The sequence below is a fragment of the Halichoerus grypus genome, chromosome 12 (genome assembly GCF_964656455.1).
Source record: "Halichoerus grypus chromosome 12, mHalGry1.hap1.1, whole genome shotgun sequence".
Taxonomy (NCBI): Eukaryota; Metazoa; Chordata; class Mammalia; order Carnivora; family Phocidae; genus Halichoerus; species Halichoerus grypus.
In genome coordinates this window covers 60,754,392-60,777,664 of record NC_135723.1, presented here as the reverse complement: position 1 = coordinate 60,777,664, position 23,273 = coordinate 60,754,392, and the positions used below count along the sequence as shown (strand labels likewise).

Genomic DNA, 23,273 nt, shown 5'->3' with positions numbered 1-23,273 from the left:
TGACCCTCTTCGAAAGGAGAACACGCCTCTTCCCTAATTGCTCTAGCAGAGAGACCCAGGGCCTCCCTTATGTGCCTGCAGCACTGGCCCGTCCTGAGCTAGCCCTTGTCAGTGTGATCGGCCAGCTATGAGAAGAACAGTGCTTGGCACAGATTAGGGGCCCAATGAATATCTAATTATCATTAGTAATTATTCATAGTTTAAGAATGAAGGACTGAATGAATGACCCTCCCCCCCCCCCCGCCCTGCAGTGGGGTATAATCAGAGTCCTATCTAAGCCACAGTGAGGCGGCCAAAAGAAGGCATGTCCAGGAAGGTTCGAGTGGGGTTGGGGAAGACTTTGCAGGTCAGGAAATGCTTGAGCTTTGTCTGGAAAGATAGTTAAGCATTCCCTAAGTCAAGGCAGGGGGCTGGGTGAGAGGAGAGGAGCAACATTGCTGAGGGGAAGATGCTGGGTGAATGCTGAAGGGTGTGAAAGCAGCTGGTTTGCTCAGAAAACGATAATGGTGCGGCAGTGCCGGCCTCTTGGACACAGCTTGGGGGAGGAAGCAGATGAGGGCAAGATGTGTGCACAGGCACGCAGGGTGCTGGGGCAAGGGGACAAGGTCATAAAAGGCCACGCCAAGGAATTCACTATCAGGGAGCCAGGAGCTCTTGAAGAGGCTTTCAAGTCAGGACCCGCAGGGTTTGGGGCCCAGCTCGCCAGCTGAGTGGTCATGAGTAAGTTACTCCAGCCACCCCAATTTCTGCCTCCCAGAGCTGCTGTGGGGACAGCATACAGCCAACCAAAAGCATCTCTACGGCCCCCGGTACCTGGCAGAAACTCAGTGAATGCTAGTGTTTCTTCTTCTCCCTGTGACGCAGCTGATTGCTACATGTAACCCACCAGAGGAAAACAAATCCAGTTCATTATAAGCTCCATGTATATCATTCTACAATCCCAGAGTTCAGCTGGTTTGCTCAGAGCTGAAAGCTACCATGAGGGGAAACTGAGTCCCATGTCAGAGGGTACCTGTGGTTTCAGTTTCCTCTCACCCCGATTTCTCCCATCATGATGGGAAGAAGTGAGATGCTTGCAGCTGAAGACATGCATATCATAGTTGTCACTTTGGGATTTAGCAGAGATAGAGCTTTTCAATATTGCCAAATCCTTTTCAACTCACAGAGCTCCAGACTAAAAGATGCACACAGGGGTGTTCTTTTAGAAATAGCCCAGGTAGGCATGCTTGTCTGTAATGAGCACTTGTCTTCTCAAGGAACTCCCTCAGCCACACATATTTCTTCATAAGAACAAGTTAGTCAAGAGCAGAAGACGATGAGAATCATCCACAGAGCGAATGGAGAACTCCTATGTGAGGAGCAAAACAATTCCCCCTAGAATGCTTTGTTTCGAAGCTTTAAAATTAGACACCAAGCATATCGGTTTCCTTTGTCAGTGTGGTGCAGTGGGGAGGACAGAAGCCTTGCAATCAAACCAGCCCCGTGGTAGTTACTAGGAACTAGTTCTATGACTCGCAAGTCACTAGTTTTCTGTCCCTGGCCCAATCACTGGACCCCTCCAACCCTCGGTTTTCTTGCTTCTTGCTGATAAAGAGTAGGGAGCCCGAGACTTAAAGATTGTTATGAAGCCGAGTGAAACGATTTTGGTTTATGAAGGATTAAAATCTACACCATGCTTGATAAATGTAGAATTGTTGTTGTTCTTGTGGTAACTGTAACTTTCCTAAAATCATTCAGGATTAAAAATAATAGAAATCACCTATATCATGAATGGAGTTACATGTAATTTATATACACTGCAATACGATAGAACTACCCTTACTCTGTGGAAGGCATGTTGGGACATGCACAGCTCATAATTACGTGTCATATTTCTGACTCTCAATTTGAGTGTTAACAAAGGATCTGTTGCGAGTGACAGTGAATTGACTTCTTACTCGTTTTTTTGTTTTGTTTTTTAAGCCGCCAAGTCACAAGAGAACTGTAAAAGTTGCATTTGGAAACTTTAACTTACTCTTCTGATGGTCGGGCCTCATTAGCTTCATAAATAGAGACTAGGTACAAAGTGAAATATTAACTTTCTGGAAACTTCAAAGTGCTTATGTATGAGGAGAGACAAAACCAATTGGGACGTTTATAAATGATCATCATAAAGCCCAGCCAGACATTTCATTACCGAGAAATGAGTAATGCCTATTCTGCAACCTGCTCCAGAGGCAATGGAAACAAACAACCCAAGATGGAGCCTTGACCATTTCATTGCCAATAGTGTCAATGGAAATTATTTAGGAAACAAAATCCTTCCTCTTCCCCACAGCTGGGAAAAACCCCACAAATTGTTATAGACCAAGCTTTTAATTCATAAATACTACAGATAATATGTCGCCTTTTTGCTGCAGGTTTCCAGCTTATATCATCTGTTTTACTAATAACCTGGGGGAGGGGGGGAGGTTCAACAGAGGCTCTCTTTGGCCAGATCCAACACTCCGGCTAGAAATGTTTCTTTCCATTTTGTTAAAAAAAATTCTGGGCAAAATCATGAGTAGATAAAAATCTGATTCATCAGAATTCACTAGGACTCTTTAACACTTTGCCTTAATCTTATTTAAGTGCATATAATTATTAAGAGGTCTATAGATGCACTTATGGCAGAGCCAGGGGGCAAGAGATGGAGCGATGACGCACTCCAGAAGTGGGTTTTGGGTTATTTCCGATGTCCACCGGGGGATCCAGGTACAACATTCCTACCCATTTCGCTAAACACTAGATATTCCCTTTTCCGATGTTATATCATCACGTTAAGGAAGAATAGTGTGGATTGTTTGACTAAAATTAAAATGGGTCTGAATTTGAAGACTTGAGCTTTCGCTTTCTCAATAAGGTGGGCAGTCGGTGCAGGATAGAAGAGGGTGGGGGGCGGGATGAGAGTTCTTCTGGCTATAAAGACAGCAGACATCTAACCTCAACCCAAACATTCCCATTCCCACAGCTAAGAAGTTACACAGGAATTAAGTGACTCACATAACTGGCATGACTGAAATACCCAGCAGAGGGTGGCAGGCTGTAGGGGCAGCTCTGGTAGAGGCACAGACCAAGTTCTGAGGACTCAGTTTCTCTCCCTTTCCAGCTCCACTTTCTCGGGCTCAGAGGAAAGACTTCAGCCACTCAGACTCTACTTCCTGCTGAATCCAACTCAGCAGAAAAAAAGGGCAATCGGCCTTCTTTCTGAAACTCACAGTGAAAGTCTACTGATTTCAACGGCTCTGATTTGACTGCATGCCCACTCTTGAACCAACCCCAGGGGCCAGGGAAATGTGACCCCTTGGATCAGCCTTGAATGACAAGTCCACCTCTGGGCTCAGGGACTGGGTTCGACTGCACCAGAAGCATATAACTTGAGAATGGGCGGGGAGATGGCTCTGGGTGCAGTTTCCTGAAGAGGATGCATAGGTTCTGGGTGGCAAAGATGAGAGTGACTCACCAATGGGGTGCAGGTGGGGAGACTGCGAAATCTTGATTAGAGAGACACAAAGATGGCAGGAGGAGAAGCACTGGAGGAAAAAGAAAGAGAGGGGCCAGAGAAAGAAAGTAGTGGGATTCCCTAAAGTTGTGTCTCATCCCACCAGCATTCACTGTCACCATGTCACCTCGAGCTTTGGGCCCATTTCTCATCTCTGCAGGGAAGAGAGTAGGACTGGGTCCATGGTTCTTTACTGGGACAATACATCAGAATTACCTGGAAAGCGGTTTCAAATGACACAGGCCCAGGGGCAGTTCTGCTGCCCATCCCCAGTGAAAGCCAATGGGAGGAGCTCTGAGGTCACAATCAGGGCAAAGACTGCAGTAACCGCAGGTGGACAGTGGTCCTAGGTGACAGCCTCATTTACCGTCCACAGTCAAAGGTGATGAAAACGGCATACTGATTCCCTCAAACACCTGCCTGGAGACATACAAATATAAACTTCTCTAAAAGGTGTGCTTTTCACCCACCAGAGGTCTGCCGACAGCAGCAGTTCTCAAAGTGTAAGGGACCTCAAGAGACTGTCAGAGGGTCTGTGTGGTCAAAACTATTTTTAGGGGCGCCTGGGTGGCTCAGTAGTTAAGTGTCTGCCTTCGGCTCAGGTCATGATCCCAGAGTCCTGGGATCAAGCCCCACATCGGGCTCCCTGCTCAGCGGGAAGCCTGCTTCTCCCTCTCCCACTCCCCCTGCTTGTGTTCCCTCTCTCGCTGTGTCTCTCTCTGTCAAATAAATAAATAAAATCTTTTAAAAAAACTATTTTTATTAATTGTCTTGTCCACTGATTGACATCGCAACTAGCCTCTAAGAAACTATCATTTGTTAAGTTTCGGTCTATTTTTTTAAATCACATTTACCTAAAAAGGCTACAAAACCCCCACATTTTTCCTTTTCTCAATGATACAGATCTGTGTGAGGCCGGAGTTTCTTCCTATACTTCAAACAAAACAATATTTCATCACAGATTGAATACAAAAGCAGATGTGAGCATCCATGGGTTGTCCGTTAAGCCAGACACTAAAGAGATTTACGAAAATGGAACACAATGCCAGTATCCCTACTAGATTTTGTTTTGTTTTGGGAAATGGGGTTATTTTTCACAAAAAAATATGCTACTTACATAAACACACAATGAATTTATTACTGTTATGTTTAAAAGAATAACATTTTTCTCAGTTTTACTTTGAAATACAGTAAATATCAATATATATAACTCATATAAATAAAAGCTTTTTTGGGGTTCTCAGAAATTTTAGAGAGTCTATGAAAAAGCCAGAAAATGTGGGCATCTCTGGACCAGAATCCCAGTGAATCAGATCACTGGGACCATTTCTACATCTTAGCGCCCCAACCTGGCAGGGCTGCCTACCTGCTTACAGAGAACGAGCACGCTCTACAAAAAGGACACCCCCTAGCCATTGCATAGCCTGATCTGTGCTATCAAACCTGAGGAAGTGGGAACGATTCAGTGGATTCATTGCTGAAAATTCGTTCTTGCTCATTACTCCCACATCTGGTAAGTGTGGTCCTTCGAGATGGTCACGAGCAGGTAACTCTCCTCCCAGGCACTAGATGGCACTGCTTACATAAAAATACTTTAGCAAGGGCCGCGTCCCTAAATTGGCTGTTTTCTAGATTCAGGTGGGGAGGAATAAAGAGTGTTTGGCGCATCCTTATTCTGACAAATACTGACAAAAACTTTCCTTTTTGTTTCTGTAAATTTCTAACCTTGAGTTCACTGATATGAGGGATTAGTAAAAAGGAGAAGCTTTCTGATAAAAGATGGATTGAGTTATTCTATAGCAAGGGTTCTCAGCTTTAGCGGCAGATCAGAATCACCTGGAGCATCTAAAATCCAGACACCAGGCCTTACGCTAGTAGTTAAATCTGATTTTCTGGGGATGTGGCCCAGAAATTGGTATTTTTGAAAACTCCCCAGTAAATTCCAGTGGGCAGCCAAGGTTGAGAATCATAGTCCTATAAACTTTGCCATTAAGAAACTAACCAGCTGGCCTATAAGGAAGAGGCATTGATTTTTCCTTGTCCCTTCATTTAATTCTTTTAATCTTATTCCAGTTGATTTTTCCCATATCATTTAAATTTTAGCCAATGATCTGAGAAAAGGAGCCAGGGGAAAAAAAGAGCAAAGCAAACCTCTGAACCACCAGAGTTTACCACCTTAACGTATGTTTTCATGGAGGACTTTTAATGTGTAGGTGAAGGTAGAGAATGAATCTCAACGTCTAAATTAGGGCCTAGGAGAGGCATTAGAGCAGGTGGTAGAGGTTATCACTAAGAGAAAATGCTCCGAGTATCTGGAACCTTTACCTCCTGTCTCACCTTTCATCTAACCAAGGGATGAGAACTTTAAGATCACCTGGGAGACCTTAAAAATACAGATGCCCGAACTTCACTGGTGGGAGGCCTTAATTCAAGAAGTCAGGAGAGGCCAAATGTGGGCATTTTTTTAAAGCTCCCAGGGTGATTCTAAGCTGCAGCCAGTTTGAGAACAACTGACCTAGCCAAATCAACTATTTTTCAGACTGCATGACAAATCCCACCCCATTAGGGGATTCTGATGTAAAGTAAGGCCCCATAAAACCTGCTTTCATGAGCAAATGTGATCTAAGTTCAAATCCATTCTTACCGCATCATATCCCATTCCATTTTATGACTCTGTGTGTGCGAGGTAGGAAGAGTCATTACCGTACCTGTCACTTTTACTAGCTAAGTCATGCTCATCTCCATTTATCCTTGACTCCGGAGAAAAGACTGGTTATGTCAGTTACATATTATTTCCAAGGGACCTCCTGTCAGGGCAGATCTACAGGTTTTCCAGACCCTGTAAATATAAGCGGAGCGTTTTCAGTTCCTTGATGTTTTCTACATTAACAATTTAGGCTCTTTCTCTGGCAAATGAAAGCAGCCCCTCTGCTTGGTGAAGGGCTATGAGCAATACTATGTTTGAATCAACCGTCCTTAATCAAGTCACAGAGCCTGTGTGCCCCCCAGAACCAAGATCCTTTCCATAATGGCGCAGTTGAGGAGCCCATCCAGGAAAAGGGCTACCTCGTTATCTTGCATTAATGCCAATTATGGCGTCTGAACCAGAACTTTATACAGTAATTAGAACAGTGCTAACACAGTGAGCAGTGGAATTGGTCTGCATTCACTCCTTGCATTGGTTATTCTCTGCCATGCTCTCCCCCCCCTCCCTCAATTCATTCTCTGCCCTGTTTTTCCCTATGGTGGGGAGACTGACTCATGTGGACCATATCCCCAGCTCTTTTGCTCTCTGGCTTCTGGTTGAGTTTGTCCAGTGGAAGGTATTGGGAGGAGATCAAAGGATAGAGGAGAGAGAAGTTGGGTTATTTCCTTCCCACCCCCCCCTTTTGGGTAATATGGCAGGTCAGTGGCTGCACGGCTCTACCCCCGACTGACTGTGGGAGCCCCTCCTGTGCAGCCCCCTACTATGTGAATCTCCCTTCTGTGCAAGCCCCCTCCGGTAGGAGCTCCCTTCTGTGTGGGAGCCCCTTCCTATGGGAGTCCCCCTCCTGTGGGAACCCCCTTCTGTGGGAACCCCCTATCCTGTAAGCCCCCTTCTGTGCAAGCCCCCCTTCTGTGGGAGCCCTTTTCTTATGGAAGCCCCCCCTCTTGTGGAGAACCCCACTCCAGCTCTCATCAGACACCAGTAACCTCAGTGCCTTCTTCGAGTCCCTTCAGCCCTGGGGAGGTAACAGCTTCCCACCATTGCCAGCCGCTGGGAAAAATCCCTTATTAATCAAATTTTCTTTAAAATCCCAGTGACTATGTCTTCCATTTCCTGCTGGGTTCTGATGGCGGGGATACCTTCTAGACTGACTATAATCGGAATTCATTTTTCACTTTTCAATCATTCACATAGAAGTCCTATAGGTATAACTTGTGTTCCTCAAAGATCTTAACTTTAAGAGAACTTCTAAGTTGCAGGGTACTTTAAAGCCTTTTTTTTTTTTTTTCTATCCAAGCCTTCATGACATCTGGATGTCTTTGAAATACTCCAAGACTAATGAGTTGGGTGCCTCAGTTTCCTGTTGTGTAAAACAGAGGGGCTGCACCAAATGGTCCCCAAGACCCTCCTCCTCCAGGAGCTGCTCCTGCCACCCCCTGAGTCAAATTAGCCCCGGGAGGAAGGAGCCGGCCAGAGGTAAGGGCGGGAAGAGGGGGATAGGAGATACCCACACGTCTCGGTGTATTTGAGATGCGTGTTCCTCAGGTGAATGTGATACAGTCTGTTCCATTTTCAAGTTAGCCATCTGCTGTCCACTGGGCGGTGTGTCCCCCGCCGAGCCCTTCATGGGCCGGGCTTTAGAGCTGGGGAGTGAAGCGCGGGTGACCTGGGCCTCGGACAGGGCGGCTGCTCAGGGAGGAGAGGCATCCAAACAGCGGGTGCGCCCTGGAGCCACCCTGGGGGCTTGCTCACACGCAGACTGAGGTGCCACCTGCAGGGTCCCTGATCCAGCAGTGCTGGGCGGGCCTGAGCAGGGGTGCTTCTCATCAGTCTCCTGGTGCCGCTGATGCTGCTGGTCCCTGAGGGCCATATTTTGAGAACCACTGGTCTCATCAACCACTTAGGATGCAGCATGTTAAATTATCATGAAGATTAAGTGCAAAGCTCGGGGGCTGTTTTGGGGTGGGAGTGATTCTTGAGAGTGTGTGAAGGAGGGTGAGCCCCAGGGGGTTTTACCAGAGAGGCTATGCTGGATGCTAGAGGATGGACAGGAGCTGACAGATCACAGGAGGGGAAGGCCCTTCAGACACGGGTGTAGGGGGAGGGGAAGCGAGGGGACAGGAACATATACGGAGGGCAGGCTGGTGAGGGAGGGCAGCGGTGGGAGACAGGCTGGGAGAGGTGGGGCCGGGCTGTAATGGGCGTTTCCATTCGTTTTTGTTTGTTTGTTTGTTTTTTAAAGATTTTATTTATTTATTTGACAGAGAGAGACACAGCGAGAGAGGGAACACAAGCAGGGGGAGTGGGAGAGGGAGAAGCAGGCTTCCCGCGGAGCAGGGAGCCCGATGCAGGGCTCCATCCTAGGACCCTGGGATCATGACCTGAGCCAAAGGCAGATGCCCAACGACTGAGCCACCTAGGCATCCCGTTTCTGAGTGTCCCTCACGACCGTTACCCCAGGCTTTGCTGCAGCAGCTGGCCTCCTGACAGGACCGCCCGTTAGCAGCTGTCCTCACCATGCACCGTGCACCTCTCACTTTCTGTCTGGGGCTTCTCTGACAGGACTGTCTGGGATGCCTGTGGGCACCCACCTGGCTCTCCACATGCACAGCCTGGTGTCTGAGGGACTTAACAGCTCACAAGCACCCCTCAGCCAATAGAGGACAGGAGGCAGGAGGTGGTAGATAAACAGTGCCCCCTCCTCAAGTCCTCTTAGGAGCAATTCTACATGGCTTCTCAGAAGATGCCCAACTCAATAACATCCATTTCTATTGGCTTCTCTTCTCATCGGTTTCGTTCCTTGATCTCTCCTTCCTGCTCATTAGAATGCCTCCCCAAATTACCAATGTACCAAACCCTTATCTCAGGCTCTGCTTCCAAAGGAGCCCAGGCTCAGACAAGCTACAAATGTCCTGCTGAGGAATTTGGACTTTGTCCTGCAGACAAAGCCAATCACGTTTCTAAGATGAAAACAACAAAAGCAAGAGCAACACTCTGATGAACAAAAAGTCACCAAGGGCTACCAACACTTAGGTACCATTGTGAGACTGGAGGGGAGAACCATTCAGTCTCAGCTCAACTGACTTGTGAGGCTTCTGTCGGTCAGCGAGGCCTGGAGATCTGTTCCCTGGTGTGGCTACGCCCTCCGGCTCCAGGGTAGTGGAGGGAAATGTAATGTCATTGCTGGGCAAAGCTCTCTGGCAGGCTAGCTGGTTCTTAGGGTCAAAACAGCAAAATAAACAATGAGAGGATCCCCTTGGATGTGAAGAAGAGAATTATTTCAAAAAGGAAAAAAAAAAGGTGGACTGGGGTTGGAGAGAGAGTGTTCCTGTCTAAAACAGCTCATCTGCAGAGGACGACGTCCTAACCAGACTCAGAGCCCTTCAATCAGGGAAAGGTCACTGTTCCTGGTTTCACAGGAAGACAAGCAGAAGCCAGAGGGCTTCCCTGCTGCCCTAGGAAAGCAAGAGGAATCAGGGAGTTGGTCTTCACAGCTTGAGAAAACAGAGGTGGGGTGGGGGGAAAGGCATGGAACATGGGGGGAGGGCTGGGCAGGATCCCAGGGGAGCAGTGCTAGTGAGGAAGCGACAGCCAACCCATTTCCAGGACAGTCACATCAAAGTCTTTATGTGGTGATTTTGGTCCTTTACCCTCTTCTGGCCCCAATCTTAAAGGCTGCTACACACAGACTCTTTGTTAGGCATCCAAGGGAGAGATGAAGGGAAAAGGGAGCTCTCAGGATAGGGAAGGGGACCCGTGCAAAGGGGTGGGAAAAACGGTCTGGGTCCAGAGGCTGGAACTGCTTGCTCCGTGTGTGTGTGTGTGTGTGTGTGTGTGTGTGTGATGCCTTGAGTACAGAAGATGTTTTATTCGGGGTTTGCTCTAGCATATGTGAATTTAAAACCTAATGCATTTTTTTCTTATTTAATTTTTTGAATAGAATGCTGCATTTATGGTGGTTCAAAATTCAAAGAGTATGAAATAGTAGCAGGGAAGAATCTCCTCCCACCCTTATTTCCCAGATTACCCCCCCCCCTCCACACACACACACACACACAAGCAACCAATGATACTAGCTCTTGTATCCTTCAAGGGACAGCTTATGATTTTGCAGGGAAAAAACACGTAAAACCATTTTTCTTCTGGTTTACACAAACGAAACCATATTATACACACTATATTGCAAGTTGTTTTTGGCATTTAATAACTCCGGATAATCTTTCCATATCAGTGCCTATGAGTATCCTTATTCTTTTCTGTGGTTGCATGGTATTACTTCACATGGGTGTGCCCTAATTCATCGAAACAGCCCCCAACTGATGGGCATTTAAGGCTATTTTCTAACTTTTGCTATTAGAAAAAATATTGAAATGAATAAACTGATCAGATATAATATATTCTAAACTCTGCTTTTATTATATCAAGGATACGGATGGTTTTTCTCCAGTAAAACGTAAATGCAATTCAATACGAGCAAGCCAAATTTATCCAATAAACATGTGCCATTGAAACACTCTTGTCACATATATTTGATTCAGCAGAGTATCCTTAGTTATAAGAAAGCTTGTTATAATTAGTAATAGCAGTGTGTTTTTAAAAGCAGATGATGGAAATATTGAGTGATTGTTAGCATCAACTGACTGAGCGTGGGGAGAACCAGGGGTGTTTGCTTAAAGCAATAAGGGCAATAAGAACAGAATGGAGCCTCGCTGCTCTGTATGTTTAGGAAGCTCTGAACGTGGGGCTCAGAAATCTGGGTTTGGTTCCTCACTCTGCCACTGTGAGTTTTTCAATGAAGTGGGGACAATGATTCCTACTCTATGTACCTGGCGAAGTTGCTCTGAGGATAAAATGGGAAACTACCTCACATGTGTGAAATCTATAAACTATAAATGCCTGAACCAATGTCAAATTCTATTGTTATCCTATTGCTTAGAGTGCTGGTTTTGGAGGTCAGTAGATAATCCACCTATGGAATCAATTCTGAAATAAGTTTCATAAAAGAAATTACACCGGGCATGACCATTTTAATTAAATGCACCAAATGGTGGCCCTTATATATCATAATGTTTTAAAAATCAATTAAATAAGGAATCAGAAACGAAAGAGATTGCTATTGGCTAACTACCACAACTTTTTTTTTTTGCACCCCCCCCACCTCCCTGCCTCATTTACAGTTATTAAAATCAAGTTCACTGCTAACCACCTCGACAGGAGATAAATCTGGAAACCACTCAGTTCTGATGGGGTAGGTAATATCTTTATGCCAATTAACACTGATAACATTCTTGGATTCTCAGGTACCACCGTCTCTCTGGATTCATTTGGAAATGATCAATAAAATAAATGGGCGAACAAAGTTTAAGTACTCTGGAAAATGAAATGCCGGGCTGTCTGGGTTTGAGAATTATTAGGAAACCTACCCATTTCACTCATGAAAACCTCCACGATGCGCCATTATCGAAGCAGACAGGTGCCCCGGGCACTTCTCAGTCAATCCATTCAAGTTTCCGCTACCTCTTTTCTAGTCTCTGCCTCCATGGCAACAGTCCACTGACCTGCCCTTCAGGGAAACAGAATTTCTGGCAAGACTGAGACTTTTAATAATTCCACTTGTCAATACAGGTCAGAGAGAAAGAGATGGATTTGTACCAAGTTACTTAACAAACTCGCTGACAAAACGAGCGACCTCCAGCAAACGACCAGACCCAGCGTTCAGAATGTCCCCCAGGAAAGCCAAACTTGCATCATTAGTCTCAGAAAATTCACACCACCAGCACCTGTCCATCAAACCCTTCCCTGTGTGTGGACTTCTTCTTGCAATGTTTTCTTTATTTACCTTTTCCTAGAAAGGTAAAAGTGTCCTGGGAAGCTCATCTAAAGTGATTATTAATCTGATTATTAATTTCCTCCAGATTTTAATTTTAATAAATACAATACAAAATGGGCATAGTTTGTCCTGCAAGTTTCCTTATGGGAATATCATCTAGAAATATCAGTTTTTTGTGACCAAACTACCCTCTTGGCGAAGGACAAGGCTCTAGAAATATCTCCTCAGTACCCAGAATCTAAACTCTCATCCCAAACATACGAGAGGCACTCGTTCTGCTCACCTCTCTCCCTGGAGACGTCCCAGTGTGTGGCCGCCGCTGTCACTGATTGCCTTTTTGGAGGCATTACCCTCTGACTCGGAAACATAAACACCGCTTCAGAGATTTATTTTACAATTCATCTTCTGATTTGTCATGGCTGGGAAGGTCAGCTTCCAGATTTTCTATTCTAAATTACTTTTGAACAGATTTTACAAACACACTAAGGAATGGCTTTTGCCTGGACCGGAACAAACTCTGAAAGTTGGGGCTCATGTCCCCTCCCTTCCTCTTGGTATAATGTAAACAATTAGAAAACCCACCATTTCCCAAATCAATTATTTGTAAAAGAATGACAGGTGCCTTGGAGACACTGGAGTTATAACAGAGAAAATGGCAAATAATTTTTTCATGGGCCAGCTGCTCAGCTGATGTGATTTTGGGGAAGGTTTTCCTAGGCTCTGAAATCCAATCAGCAAATCAATTAAGATCATGCCCATCTCTGCCAACAGGACCGCCGTGCTGCCTATCTCTGCCCTCCTCCTTATTCCAGTGATTTCTGGTGTGTCCCTGTCCCAAAGCCAAGGGAGCCAGTCAACCTGAGGTTCCTTTGCTTTATGCTCACACTGGACAACAGGGGAGGGTGGGGGCGCCGTTCCGGTTTAATTAAGGATTAGCGATCACCAGAAGGAGGATTGCCCACCACTCTGCTCCCCCCCATTTATATCTGTCCCAGTCCAAGCTTGCCTTCGACACTGGGCTCAGCACAGACTCAGTGGGGGCTGACCGGTAGGACTGGCTGTCACTTTCTTTCAGCGGAAAACACATAGGACCAGGCAAAGCAGATGGTTCCTAAAGGGGCACATCCAAAAAAATCTGCTAGCAAACTGTGCTGGTGCCTTTCAAATAAACAGCAACTTACTGGAGGGGAAAATCAGATCTCCCCCGCCACATCCTGCCACCATCCATGCAGCTTGAACATCGCCCACTTAGGAGTTTCTAATCCTCAGCGAGGCAAAGGACAGCCCGTCTTTTAAGCCTCCCAGAGATAGCCATCCTCCCCGATAACGCTCCCGTATCTGTCAGTAAAAGCTGTTATCTAGGTAAGACTACCTTCAGGAGGGCTGACCTGTGCATCACACATGGTCACTCGGTCCTAAGAGAAGCAGACACAAATATCACGATTTTGCATAGTTAGGTGGACATAGAGATGGCCAGTAGGGCCTCAAATGGAATTAAAACCAAGGACTATTTTCATCATAAAACATTAATAAAGTGTTTTTTTCAAACTCCGAATAAACCCACAAATAATTATTTGTGAAGCCCTCGCTCTGACTGTATGAGTTTGGGCAAATGAATTCACACTTCTGGGCCTCCGTTGAACTGGAAGATTTCTAAGGTCCCTCCTAGCAGAACATTCTAGATTTCTTTGGGTGGGAGTGGGTCTCTTCCAACATTCTGACCAATCACATACATAGTTAATCAAGCAGTTATTCAGCATAGATTGAGCAGAGACTGTTTCTGTCACACACGTAGCTTACCTTTTCAACTGCTGTGTGTTCTTCATTTGTAACGCTTGTTTTTCTTGATTCATTTTTCGACCTGCTCAGCCTCCTGGATACTTTTTCTCTGAGTAGAGTGGCATATCCAATGTGTTCATAAATGGGGTTTGTTGTCATTTTGGAAATGTATTCAGAAGCTTTTGTTTCTATGTACAGTGTTATCAAGCCATCTGTGACCAGATCGTGAATCGATTCAAACCTCTTCTCGCCCACAAAGTGTTTTCCATCATAGAAGAGCCTGTAGTTTAAAGTCTGGTTTCCAAACCTGTCCCCAAGAGAAAGAGAAATCACAACAGTGTTAGAAGTAAGAACATGGAAGAAACAGTAGCAGCTAACACTTTTTGAGTGCATAATGTATGTCAGGCACTGAACTAGGCACTTGGAATGATTTTTTTTTTTTTACCCTCCCCTCCATTTAATTATCATAGTTTGAGACAGGTAGAATTATTGTCCCGGTTTTATGTCTAAGAAAACTGAGATTTGAAGAGATCGTGTACCTGCTTGAGATTACACCCCTGGAGAGAGGCAGGGGTGGGATTCAACACCCGGCAGTCATATGGTGTCACTGGATCCTAGAAATCACTAAGGCCGTTGAGTCCTTATTATTCTCATTTGCAAATGTGAGAGGGTAGAGCCTGGTTTACATATATTTTACTTTTAAATTTTCTTAATGAAAACTAGCCCTGGCTCTCTACCCCTCGCCTATACCCGGCAATTGCCTCTGCAGGGGAAGCTACCACCACTTGCCCTGATGTCCCCTTATTATGACATTTTTGGCCACCACCAGCAGAGCACCTCATGCCTCCCACCCTAGCTGGTGCCACAGAAGGGAGATGGGGGGAGCTGGGTGAAGTTCCCTGCTGGAGCGGCCACCGCCAGCATCCCAGGGGTCTAACCTATAAGGTCCTCCCTCTTTAGCACCAGCTGCGCCCTCTTGGCCTTGGTCCTGTATCTCACAGCCCTTGTTTGGTTCCCCGCTGGGACTGCCTGTGCCTGCTGCTGGAGGGCTGGGGGATAGGAAAATACTTTGCATACCTAGAGCACTTACTAGCTTTTGAAGTACTTTCTTATAATGACATCATCTCAGATATGTTCAAACCATCCCTAGGTGCAACTTGGGAAGTAGCCTTTTATGGCCACAATATTGAGGTGTCACCTGGAATATGCCATTGTGGGCCGGCCTGGGAAGTGTTTCCATTAATACCATTCTTTCTATGGAGAAAGGTCTTCCTAATTCCAAAGAGTTCATAAATGAACTTTCAGAAGACAATTCGATTCTGGAATTGGATGCTTTCCCCAAACCTTATGGGATTGCCATAAGGATCAAATGGCGTCAAATATTTGATTGAGTTTATGAAAGTGCAGAAAATGCAATGCTTTTCTGGCCCTGTGATTTCCAGTTCTTGTGATTTTGTGATAAAAGGTTCATGAAAACTCTGCTCTGATGGCTTGCAGGCATGGAGCACCATGACTGTCGTTGGGAGTCGATGTGACCCTTGGGTCAATGTTAAACCCCGAGAGAACCCATGGACAAACTCCACGTCAGTCCAGGCACACATACACAACGTGAGGTGAAGACTTTTGACAAGGGCTCCCGGGAACTAACTGAGGCAGAGGCGTTGCTCCCTCAGCTGGATCAGATTTAGGCAGAAGTGGCTATAGGAGCACTAACTTTCCAGATAATTCCCCAGTTTACTGTATGTGCATAAACAGAGCTTCAGTGTCCATCCTACTGATAACATCGGTGGCCTAGGAAGTGTATAAGCCTCTAATATGCTACTTGTACTCCGTAAACAAAACAAAAATGAAAAATAAGTAGCGGGAGAGGCTGGTTAATGCGTACAGAGTTTCTGGTTGGGATGATGAAAAAAATCCTGCCAGCCCATAGTGGAGATGGTTGCACAGCACTAAGAATGTACTTAACGCCATTGAATTGCTCACTTAAAAATGGTTAAGATGGTAAATTGTATGTTACACATATTTTATGGCAATAAAAAAAATGGGAAAAAATTAAGTGAGGTCACTTGAAGAGCAGTAGCAACAATGGATGAAATCAGGTTCACCTTAGAGCTAACGTGTAGCATCCTGGCTGGCGTTGGCTTTCTCTAAGAATGTAGGCGCCCTCCACGCCTCCGAGAAGCTCATCTGCCTGCTCCCGGGAGATGATCCCGTGAAACCTGAGGAGAGAACGGACCATCTTTGTTCTCAGCAGACCTCATACAAACTATGCACCACAAACAGCTGGGCTAAAAAAGATGGCGGGGCCACCCAGAACCGACTGTCCCCCACGTGGATGAAGAGGGGAGTAACTACCATATATCTTAAAGATGCAGTTGGAACCACTTCTCAGCAAACACCCAAACTTATAAGAAGTATTCAGGTAGGCAAAACAAAATGAAGAACACCCAGTCCAGCTGGCTTTCTGCTCTTGTCTTTGCTCTCAAGCTGAAAGCTAAAGTCAAAACAAAAGGCCACGTTATGGCCCCTTCTTTAACCATGGGGAATAACAAAAGAGCAATTACCAATTTAGCTCTCAGCTCAAACACAGAAACTATGTATTGTCCGGATTGCTAATGAACACTATTGATTATCAACTTGCTTACTTCAGGTGCAGGGTGTTGTTAATTTTAGAGGCTCATTCTCTGGAAACAATAGCCAGCTATAATCAACATTCTTCCATTCCTTTTAATGTTGAGAGCAATCGTTTCAGGATATGTTTGAAAAAAATGTACCTATTGTTCTTTTTAAAAGATAACGTTTATTATTTTTTTTCTGCAATTCTAAAAATAATACACATGCATGTAGAAAACAAAGCATATCTAGGAAGAATGCAGGCTTGGCTAATGACCGCTTTGCTCTGGAGGCACATGTCCGAGGCCTACAGAGTGGACAGTGACTCCTGGGGAACCTTCTCTGTTGTCTTGAAGCAAAGACAGCTCCCCACCCCACCACCACTTACCAGAGATTTGATCAATTCATGTTTCATAGGAAGGTGGGGGAGCTGGGTTGGGGAGTGAAGCCAGTGCTGAGGGACCCCAGGGCCCGGGGGGAGGGAACAACACCCTCTTCCCAGGATTACCCAAACTTGAAGATCTTTGGGGAATAAATTAGAGAAGAAATTTTTCTGGACAGAGAATCCCTTCACCTTCCTGGAACTGAAAAGGGGGCGGGAGGGATGGAGTTGGCTAGACAAGTTTTGGCCTTCTCCCCCAGGAATGTGAAGATGAAGTGAGGACAAAGGTAGCATGATAATAGTTTGGGGGTAAAATGCTATTGCAATATTTATTTCCTAATTCCCTTCTGTCCTTCTTAACAAGTAGACCTTATAAACTGAAGCTTTTGTCTTAGGGGAGAGAAGCCAGAAGAAGCTGTAGCTTTGAGATCCAAAATCAACTCCCAAAAGTCTGACTCAGTGACAAGGTGGGAGAAAGAGGTTTTCTGCTTTCCAAATTTTGGTTTTAAATCTCAAAAGTCAACACGTGGACATCTTGGAGCAGCACTTTTCTGAAGTGAGGATGGATGTGGCATATAAGCAACCTGTCTGCCCCAAAGAGACCAGTGTCCCCAGTTCTTCCAGGAGGGAGACTGGGAGGAATTTGGGCAGAGCTCAGACTCAAGATTGGAACTGGTGGATCCCAGATGACTGTATGGGGATCTCGGAGCCAGAGCAGAGGTGTTTGGGGCTTTGACTGGGCATGTGGCCACTGAACCCTGTGAACCTTGTGGGAACACCTCCTATGCAGTATGAGCTGGGCAGGACGGATGGCCTGGGCCGGGAGACCTGAGGGAGGCTCACAGACACTGGGCCAGTGGACATGTGTACGAAGAGCATGTGTCTGAGTGTGATTATGAGAGAGAGGGAGCATGTATGTGTGTGTATGAGAGTGTGTGTGCACATGAGAGAGAAATGTGTGTGTGTGTGTGTGTGTGTGTGTGTGTGGTGACAGGGACATCATGGTATGGAGTAGGAGGGGCACTGGGCATCGGAAAGTTTCCCACAGTGGAGTCAGAAAGGACACAAGCTGACTGTGGGTCAGGGCAGGGGAGGGGATGACCGCAGCAGGATGAGGCACACACAGCAGAGGGCACAGGAACCTGACTCCCTTGTCCCAGGCCACTGTCAGGGAGGAGGGACACCCCAAACAGGCAGGTACTGTGAAAGCATCTCATCCTTAACTCCCTCGACACAGTTTAGCTGATAGCCAGCAGCAGACGTAACATGTCAAGAACCAAATTGAACTCAATTGTTCAAAAGAAGAAAATTACAGTTCTGTGAATAGCTTATGGCTCATCACCCCCTTTATGCATGGGTTTAAAAATACCAGAAGGCATGAGATGAAGGGGAAAAGTTAGCAAAGATTTTTTTCATGGTGAGCTGAGGATGTTCTCCACCTTCTCTACCTATATATTTTCTAATTTTCCCAAATTAGCGGGTATTAATTTATTCATGTTTTAAGAATAAAAGTAATACCGAAGCACAGTGGGAAAATTCAAAAGTTAAAAGGCACGTAAGAGGTAAGAATGTAAACATTACAGAGTAAAAGCTCTCTTCTCCTAAAGGTATCCATTGTCAATAGTTTCATGTGATTCCTAGTAGGAAAAAAAATGCATATGTGTTTCCTGAAGAGAGCATTTATTACTTTTCAAATGGAACAAAAGCCTCTTATTTCTAAAAAAAGAAAGGGAAACACAGAATCTGAAGTTTTTAAGCTAACTTCCCTCTAATGCAAAATGATCCTTTTTCTGTCCTTAAGAAAATGTTTCTTTGCTGTCCTCTCACTATATAGTTTGTGTGGCTTGGGGGTTGGAAAACGATAACTAAAACGTTGTTCAACAAAACTTTGACGAAACAAAGAAAATGCACAACAGAGTTCCTTTTGGAATTCACGTGCAAAAGTGTCCCGTTTGGTAGGCTTTCCTTTCTCTTTTTCTTTATTAATTGTGCTCTCTGCGAGCAAAAATCCCAATCAGTACACTGAAGGAAAAAGAGCATCCTAACTAACTAACTAGGTTAGATGTTAGGGACGTGAGGATGGCTGAAAGCAGAGGCCAGCATTCCTGGGCAGGTATTCCAGGGGTCCTGGCTGAATTCCCAAGGCTGGAAAGGAAGGTTCAGAAATGCAGCCGTGGCCATTAGGAAGTCACTGCTGGGCTGGGACACATAAGAGGGTCATTGATCACGAAGATGAGGCCCTGATGGGGAAGTGAATAGAGGAAGAAAGTCTGGATTGGCCAGGAGGGCTTGGGACGTGGACTTGTTTGAAGACTGTGGCTCATAAGACCTTCAGATTGGACGTGGGAAGAAAGGGATTTGGGCACTGGACCCCCCGCGCGGGTTGTTCTGCCTGTGCTTTGTAAGCTATACCACACACCACACCACACCACACCACGCCACACTACACCACACCACACCACAGCCTGAGACTGAGAGGCTTTCTATGGGATGCCTATTTGCTTTACAGTAGGCTTCTGAGGAAGTAAGACAAAACAAGAGTTAAAATTAAGAGGAAAATGGGAGGAAATAATCATTATGGTATTGAGGGAATTTGGCTAATCTATCCGAGTCAAGAGAACTCATCATTTAGGTTTTATGAGCCTGCAGGGAAATGGGGTGATTTCCCCCTATTGCATTTACTGAAGTACGTGAAAGTAAGGAATTCAGCCACGCGGTTTACAATCTTTGACACTCTAAATGTTTACATAGCATCAAGGTAGGAAGTGAAATAAAATACTAACAGCACCTCAGTCATGGAAAAGCCTGCCTTAGGTTTCAAATACTTGAGGTGCTCAGTGGCCGCTTTGCAGGAGAAAACTACAGCAGGAAATAATCCCTCCCACATTCATGGAAGCCAAGCACTTGAGTCTTATAAAGAAAATTCAATACAAAGGGGTCTGATGCCATTTATCCTTATTATTAAACACTTGCACAATGGACATTTGATGAAGACTATATATTAGAAGATTTTTAATTTTTAATATTTAAATGACATACAAAATGACTACTATTACATTATTAAAACAAAGAATAGCATGATACATACTCTCTTCCATAATATTTTGGTCTGTTCTCCACCTATATTAAAAAAAAGGAAAATATTAATAATGCATTTGAATTCAAATCAGAGACATAAAAATGCTACTCAAATGAACATAGCTAATCCTGGTAGTAATTTTATTACAGTTTTTATTCCCCAAATCAGAGATCCATGAAACCACAGAGTTAGCCAACGCATTCCTCTATCTTGGATAGGATGATGTAGAATCATCATATTTCTCTAATCATTAGGCTCATTCTCCACCCAAACCCAATCACCCAATAAAAGAATTTTCAAAGGAAACAAAGAAAAATATTAAGAAATTTATAAAGATATTACAAGACATCATCCTGAAAAATAAAATGAATAGAACTTCAATCTTCATCCAACTGTTCCATTAGGTATTTATAATAAGAATAAGAAGTGCACCTGGATTTAAAGTTTCATTTGGTCTCTTTCCAGATAAAATCAATATTCTTATTTTTAAACAAATGGCGAATGGTCTAAAATTCACTTAATGCCAGAGGTACAAGATACAGAGGACAAGATTTGTCCTTGACTAAAGGACATAAGTTTGACTTGACTAAAAATCATAAGCATCCCAGAAAATATTTTTCAATCACATTTTGAGCTTGGGGATTATCACACTGGATTTTTATCAACTATATATGATAATCTACTTCCATAAGAACTTTGTTTTCTTGTGTTCATGGTGTTAGAATGGGTAAGAAATGAACATGAATTCTCATGCTCAGCTTTTGTTCTTCTAGCCTAACTCCAGGGACACTGAAGATATAGGAGAGCCACATTGAGTTATGGATTCTCATTGAGGCTTATGGCAGCAAGTTTATGTTTATTTACTAGAGTAGAATGGGAGTCTAGTAGCCCTTTCTTTGTCGTCATTTCTGTCCACAATCAAATGGGCAGTTTTCTCAGCAGGGCTCACAGGCACAGTGGTAGGATTTCAAGGTACTGGGCAGTTTCCTGGCTCCCTCCATCCTCCAAAGGATGCAGGGGATCTGAGAGGGCATTCAGGAGCCATGGAGCAGAGGAAAAGGCTCAGAAAGGGGGAGTCAAGGACCATATTCACAAGCCTGCCTTGGACAAGCCTCACTGGCATAAAAATCATCATCTAGACACGTCTGAATATATGTTCACTCTTCTGTGCATTTCACATTTGAAAAGCACTGAACCAAGAGAGGGTATTCATAACTCTTAATCTTCAAGGTCTGAAGTCTGCTCAGTGTCATTTACAAAGGAAGATCTAAATAATATCATTAATAGAAGCACGAAGTGTGTAAAAGACACCTTGTTATCTGAGTGTGCTGTTACTCTACATGCTGGTAAGCTTTTTAATATGAGTTGAATATTTTGCCATTTATATCATTCTATTAGCTTTCAAAGTTCTTTCATACTTTTATGATACTGTAGATATGTATCTGCAACACCAACATGCCATAGAAGAAATTTAAACCAGAAAAGTCAGTGGAAGTAAATAATATACAATGGGTAAGATAGCTCTCCAATCTTTGAGAGTCAATATTCCATTCCTTTGAAATGATTCCCTGTATATAAGGACAACTTTATCTCCATCTTTTTGGCTGAGCCATAATACACATTTGCAAATCTGGGTGTAGCTCCCAGCCCCATTCCCCACTTCTCTCCTCTTATCTCCCCCAAGGGGAAGAGTAATTCATCTGACTTCCCAGCTGGACAGCATGGGAGATAGAGCCTACTACTAACTCCTGGCATGCAAATAAGTAGTTCATGAATGTTGAATTTGACTCTGAAGAAGACAACAGATTGCTTTCAGTTCATTAATCAATCATAAAAATATACGGCATGCTTACTATGTTCAGGGCTCTGTGTTCAGCCCTGTCATCACTCATGAAACGATAACCTCACAGGTGTGGAGAGGAAAGGTCTGAGCTGCTCAGGGGTGTTCTGCATTTGCAGCAGAGGAAACCAACTTGAGAAATCTAACATAGGCCCCCAAATAGAAAAGTCAGTATTTATGGTGCCTTGAGGGATACGAAGTAAGATCCTGCCTGGAGGACAGTTTGATCTAATTGAGGGACAAATCTGCGTATGAAAACCACAAGACCATACAAAAGCACTGAATTGTGTGGGACAGACCACACATGAAATAGAGCCTGGAATAGATCCAAATATTGCATGGATGTATACTAAAATATTACTTTGTTTATCTGAAATTCAAATTGAACTAGGCATCCCGTTTTTATTTCTTTTTTCCTAAATCTGGCAACCCTACCTAGGAAGAGAGGAAAGGTGAAAGTCAGAGGCAGTGAAGAGAGAGGATGTGGTCATTCATCGGGTCACTGCTCCCCCTTGCTTAGGGCTGTTTTGAGAGCAGTCTGATTCAGTCTTGGATGCCTTTGTTGTCTCTGCCTTTCTTAAAGATAATATAGCTGTCCTTGTTAAAGTGAGAGAGATAGTGGCTGGGATTAAAACAACAACAAACAAACAAAAACCTATTCTTTTCCTAAACTTTTCGCTCACAGGGGTCTAAACATAGTCTCTCTCTCCACACTTCACTAAGCTTTTATTAAGTTAAATGGCCCTAGAAAAATCACAGAACATCCACATGTTTTCAAGGTGGATAATAGATCCAGACAAGCTGAGCATCAGGACTCCTAGGAACGAAGGACCTGACTAGACAGACTAGTAACCTCTACACTGTGACCCAGTAATACCCGGAGGAAGCTTGACTCAGTCCCCAGGTGAGGCTCTGTGTCAGCCACTGGGAGAATAGGACTGACCTATGAAATGTGGATTGATTAAAGAAGATGTAGCACTGAATTTCAGTTTCCAATTGTACGAGATTCTCTTCAGTGAACGAGACAGAAGACAGTTGATAAATAAAGAGTAAGGCAGCTCAGAAGCTCCTCTCACATTCTCATTGAAGATTATCTTTGTTAAAATCAAGCACTTGATCAAAAAATAGAGGGCTAATTTAGGTAGTCACATGGATTCAGCAAGGGGCAAAAATGTAACAAATCCCAACATGAAAGAAGGTTGGTTCTGGAGCATTCCTGCCACTGATTATCTCAGGACAACAACTGGAGTTGGACAGCCCATCACCTTGGTGAACCTGGTCACTGTGGAGATGACTAACAGAAATTGGATCTGCAATGCCTGCTCTTGGGATTTAGTGCTCCAACTCCAAGAAGTGAAAGAAGCCCACCATTTTAAGAAAACAAAACAAAAAAATCTAATAATTTGTGGATATATTGCTGAACCCTAAAATACTGGATCCTTAGATGATCTACCTGGCTCAGAAAGGAATACCTCTCTACGGAAGAACACCGAGCAGATGATCAGTGAAAAAACAAACACATG

General features: G+C 44.4%; 1 protein-coding gene across 2 annotated transcripts in view; it reads right to left on the bottom strand.

The window, feature by feature from the left end:
- Positions 1–23,273, bottom strand: part of CHN2 (chimerin 2) — a 298,376-nt gene that overhangs the window by 93,458 nt on the left and 181,645 nt on the right. For both annotated transcript variants that reach the window (XM_078059407.1, XM_036074482.2), the window contains 3 exons: positions 19,920–19,951; positions 15,942–16,055; positions 13,858–14,143 (listed from right to left, as the gene is read on the bottom strand). In XM_078059407.1, coding sequence (XP_077915533.1) covers positions 13,858–14,143; positions 15,942–16,055; positions 19,920–19,951 — 432 coding nt within the window. The remainder of the gene's footprint in view (positions 1–13,857; positions 14,144–15,941; positions 16,056–19,919; positions 19,952–23,273) is intronic.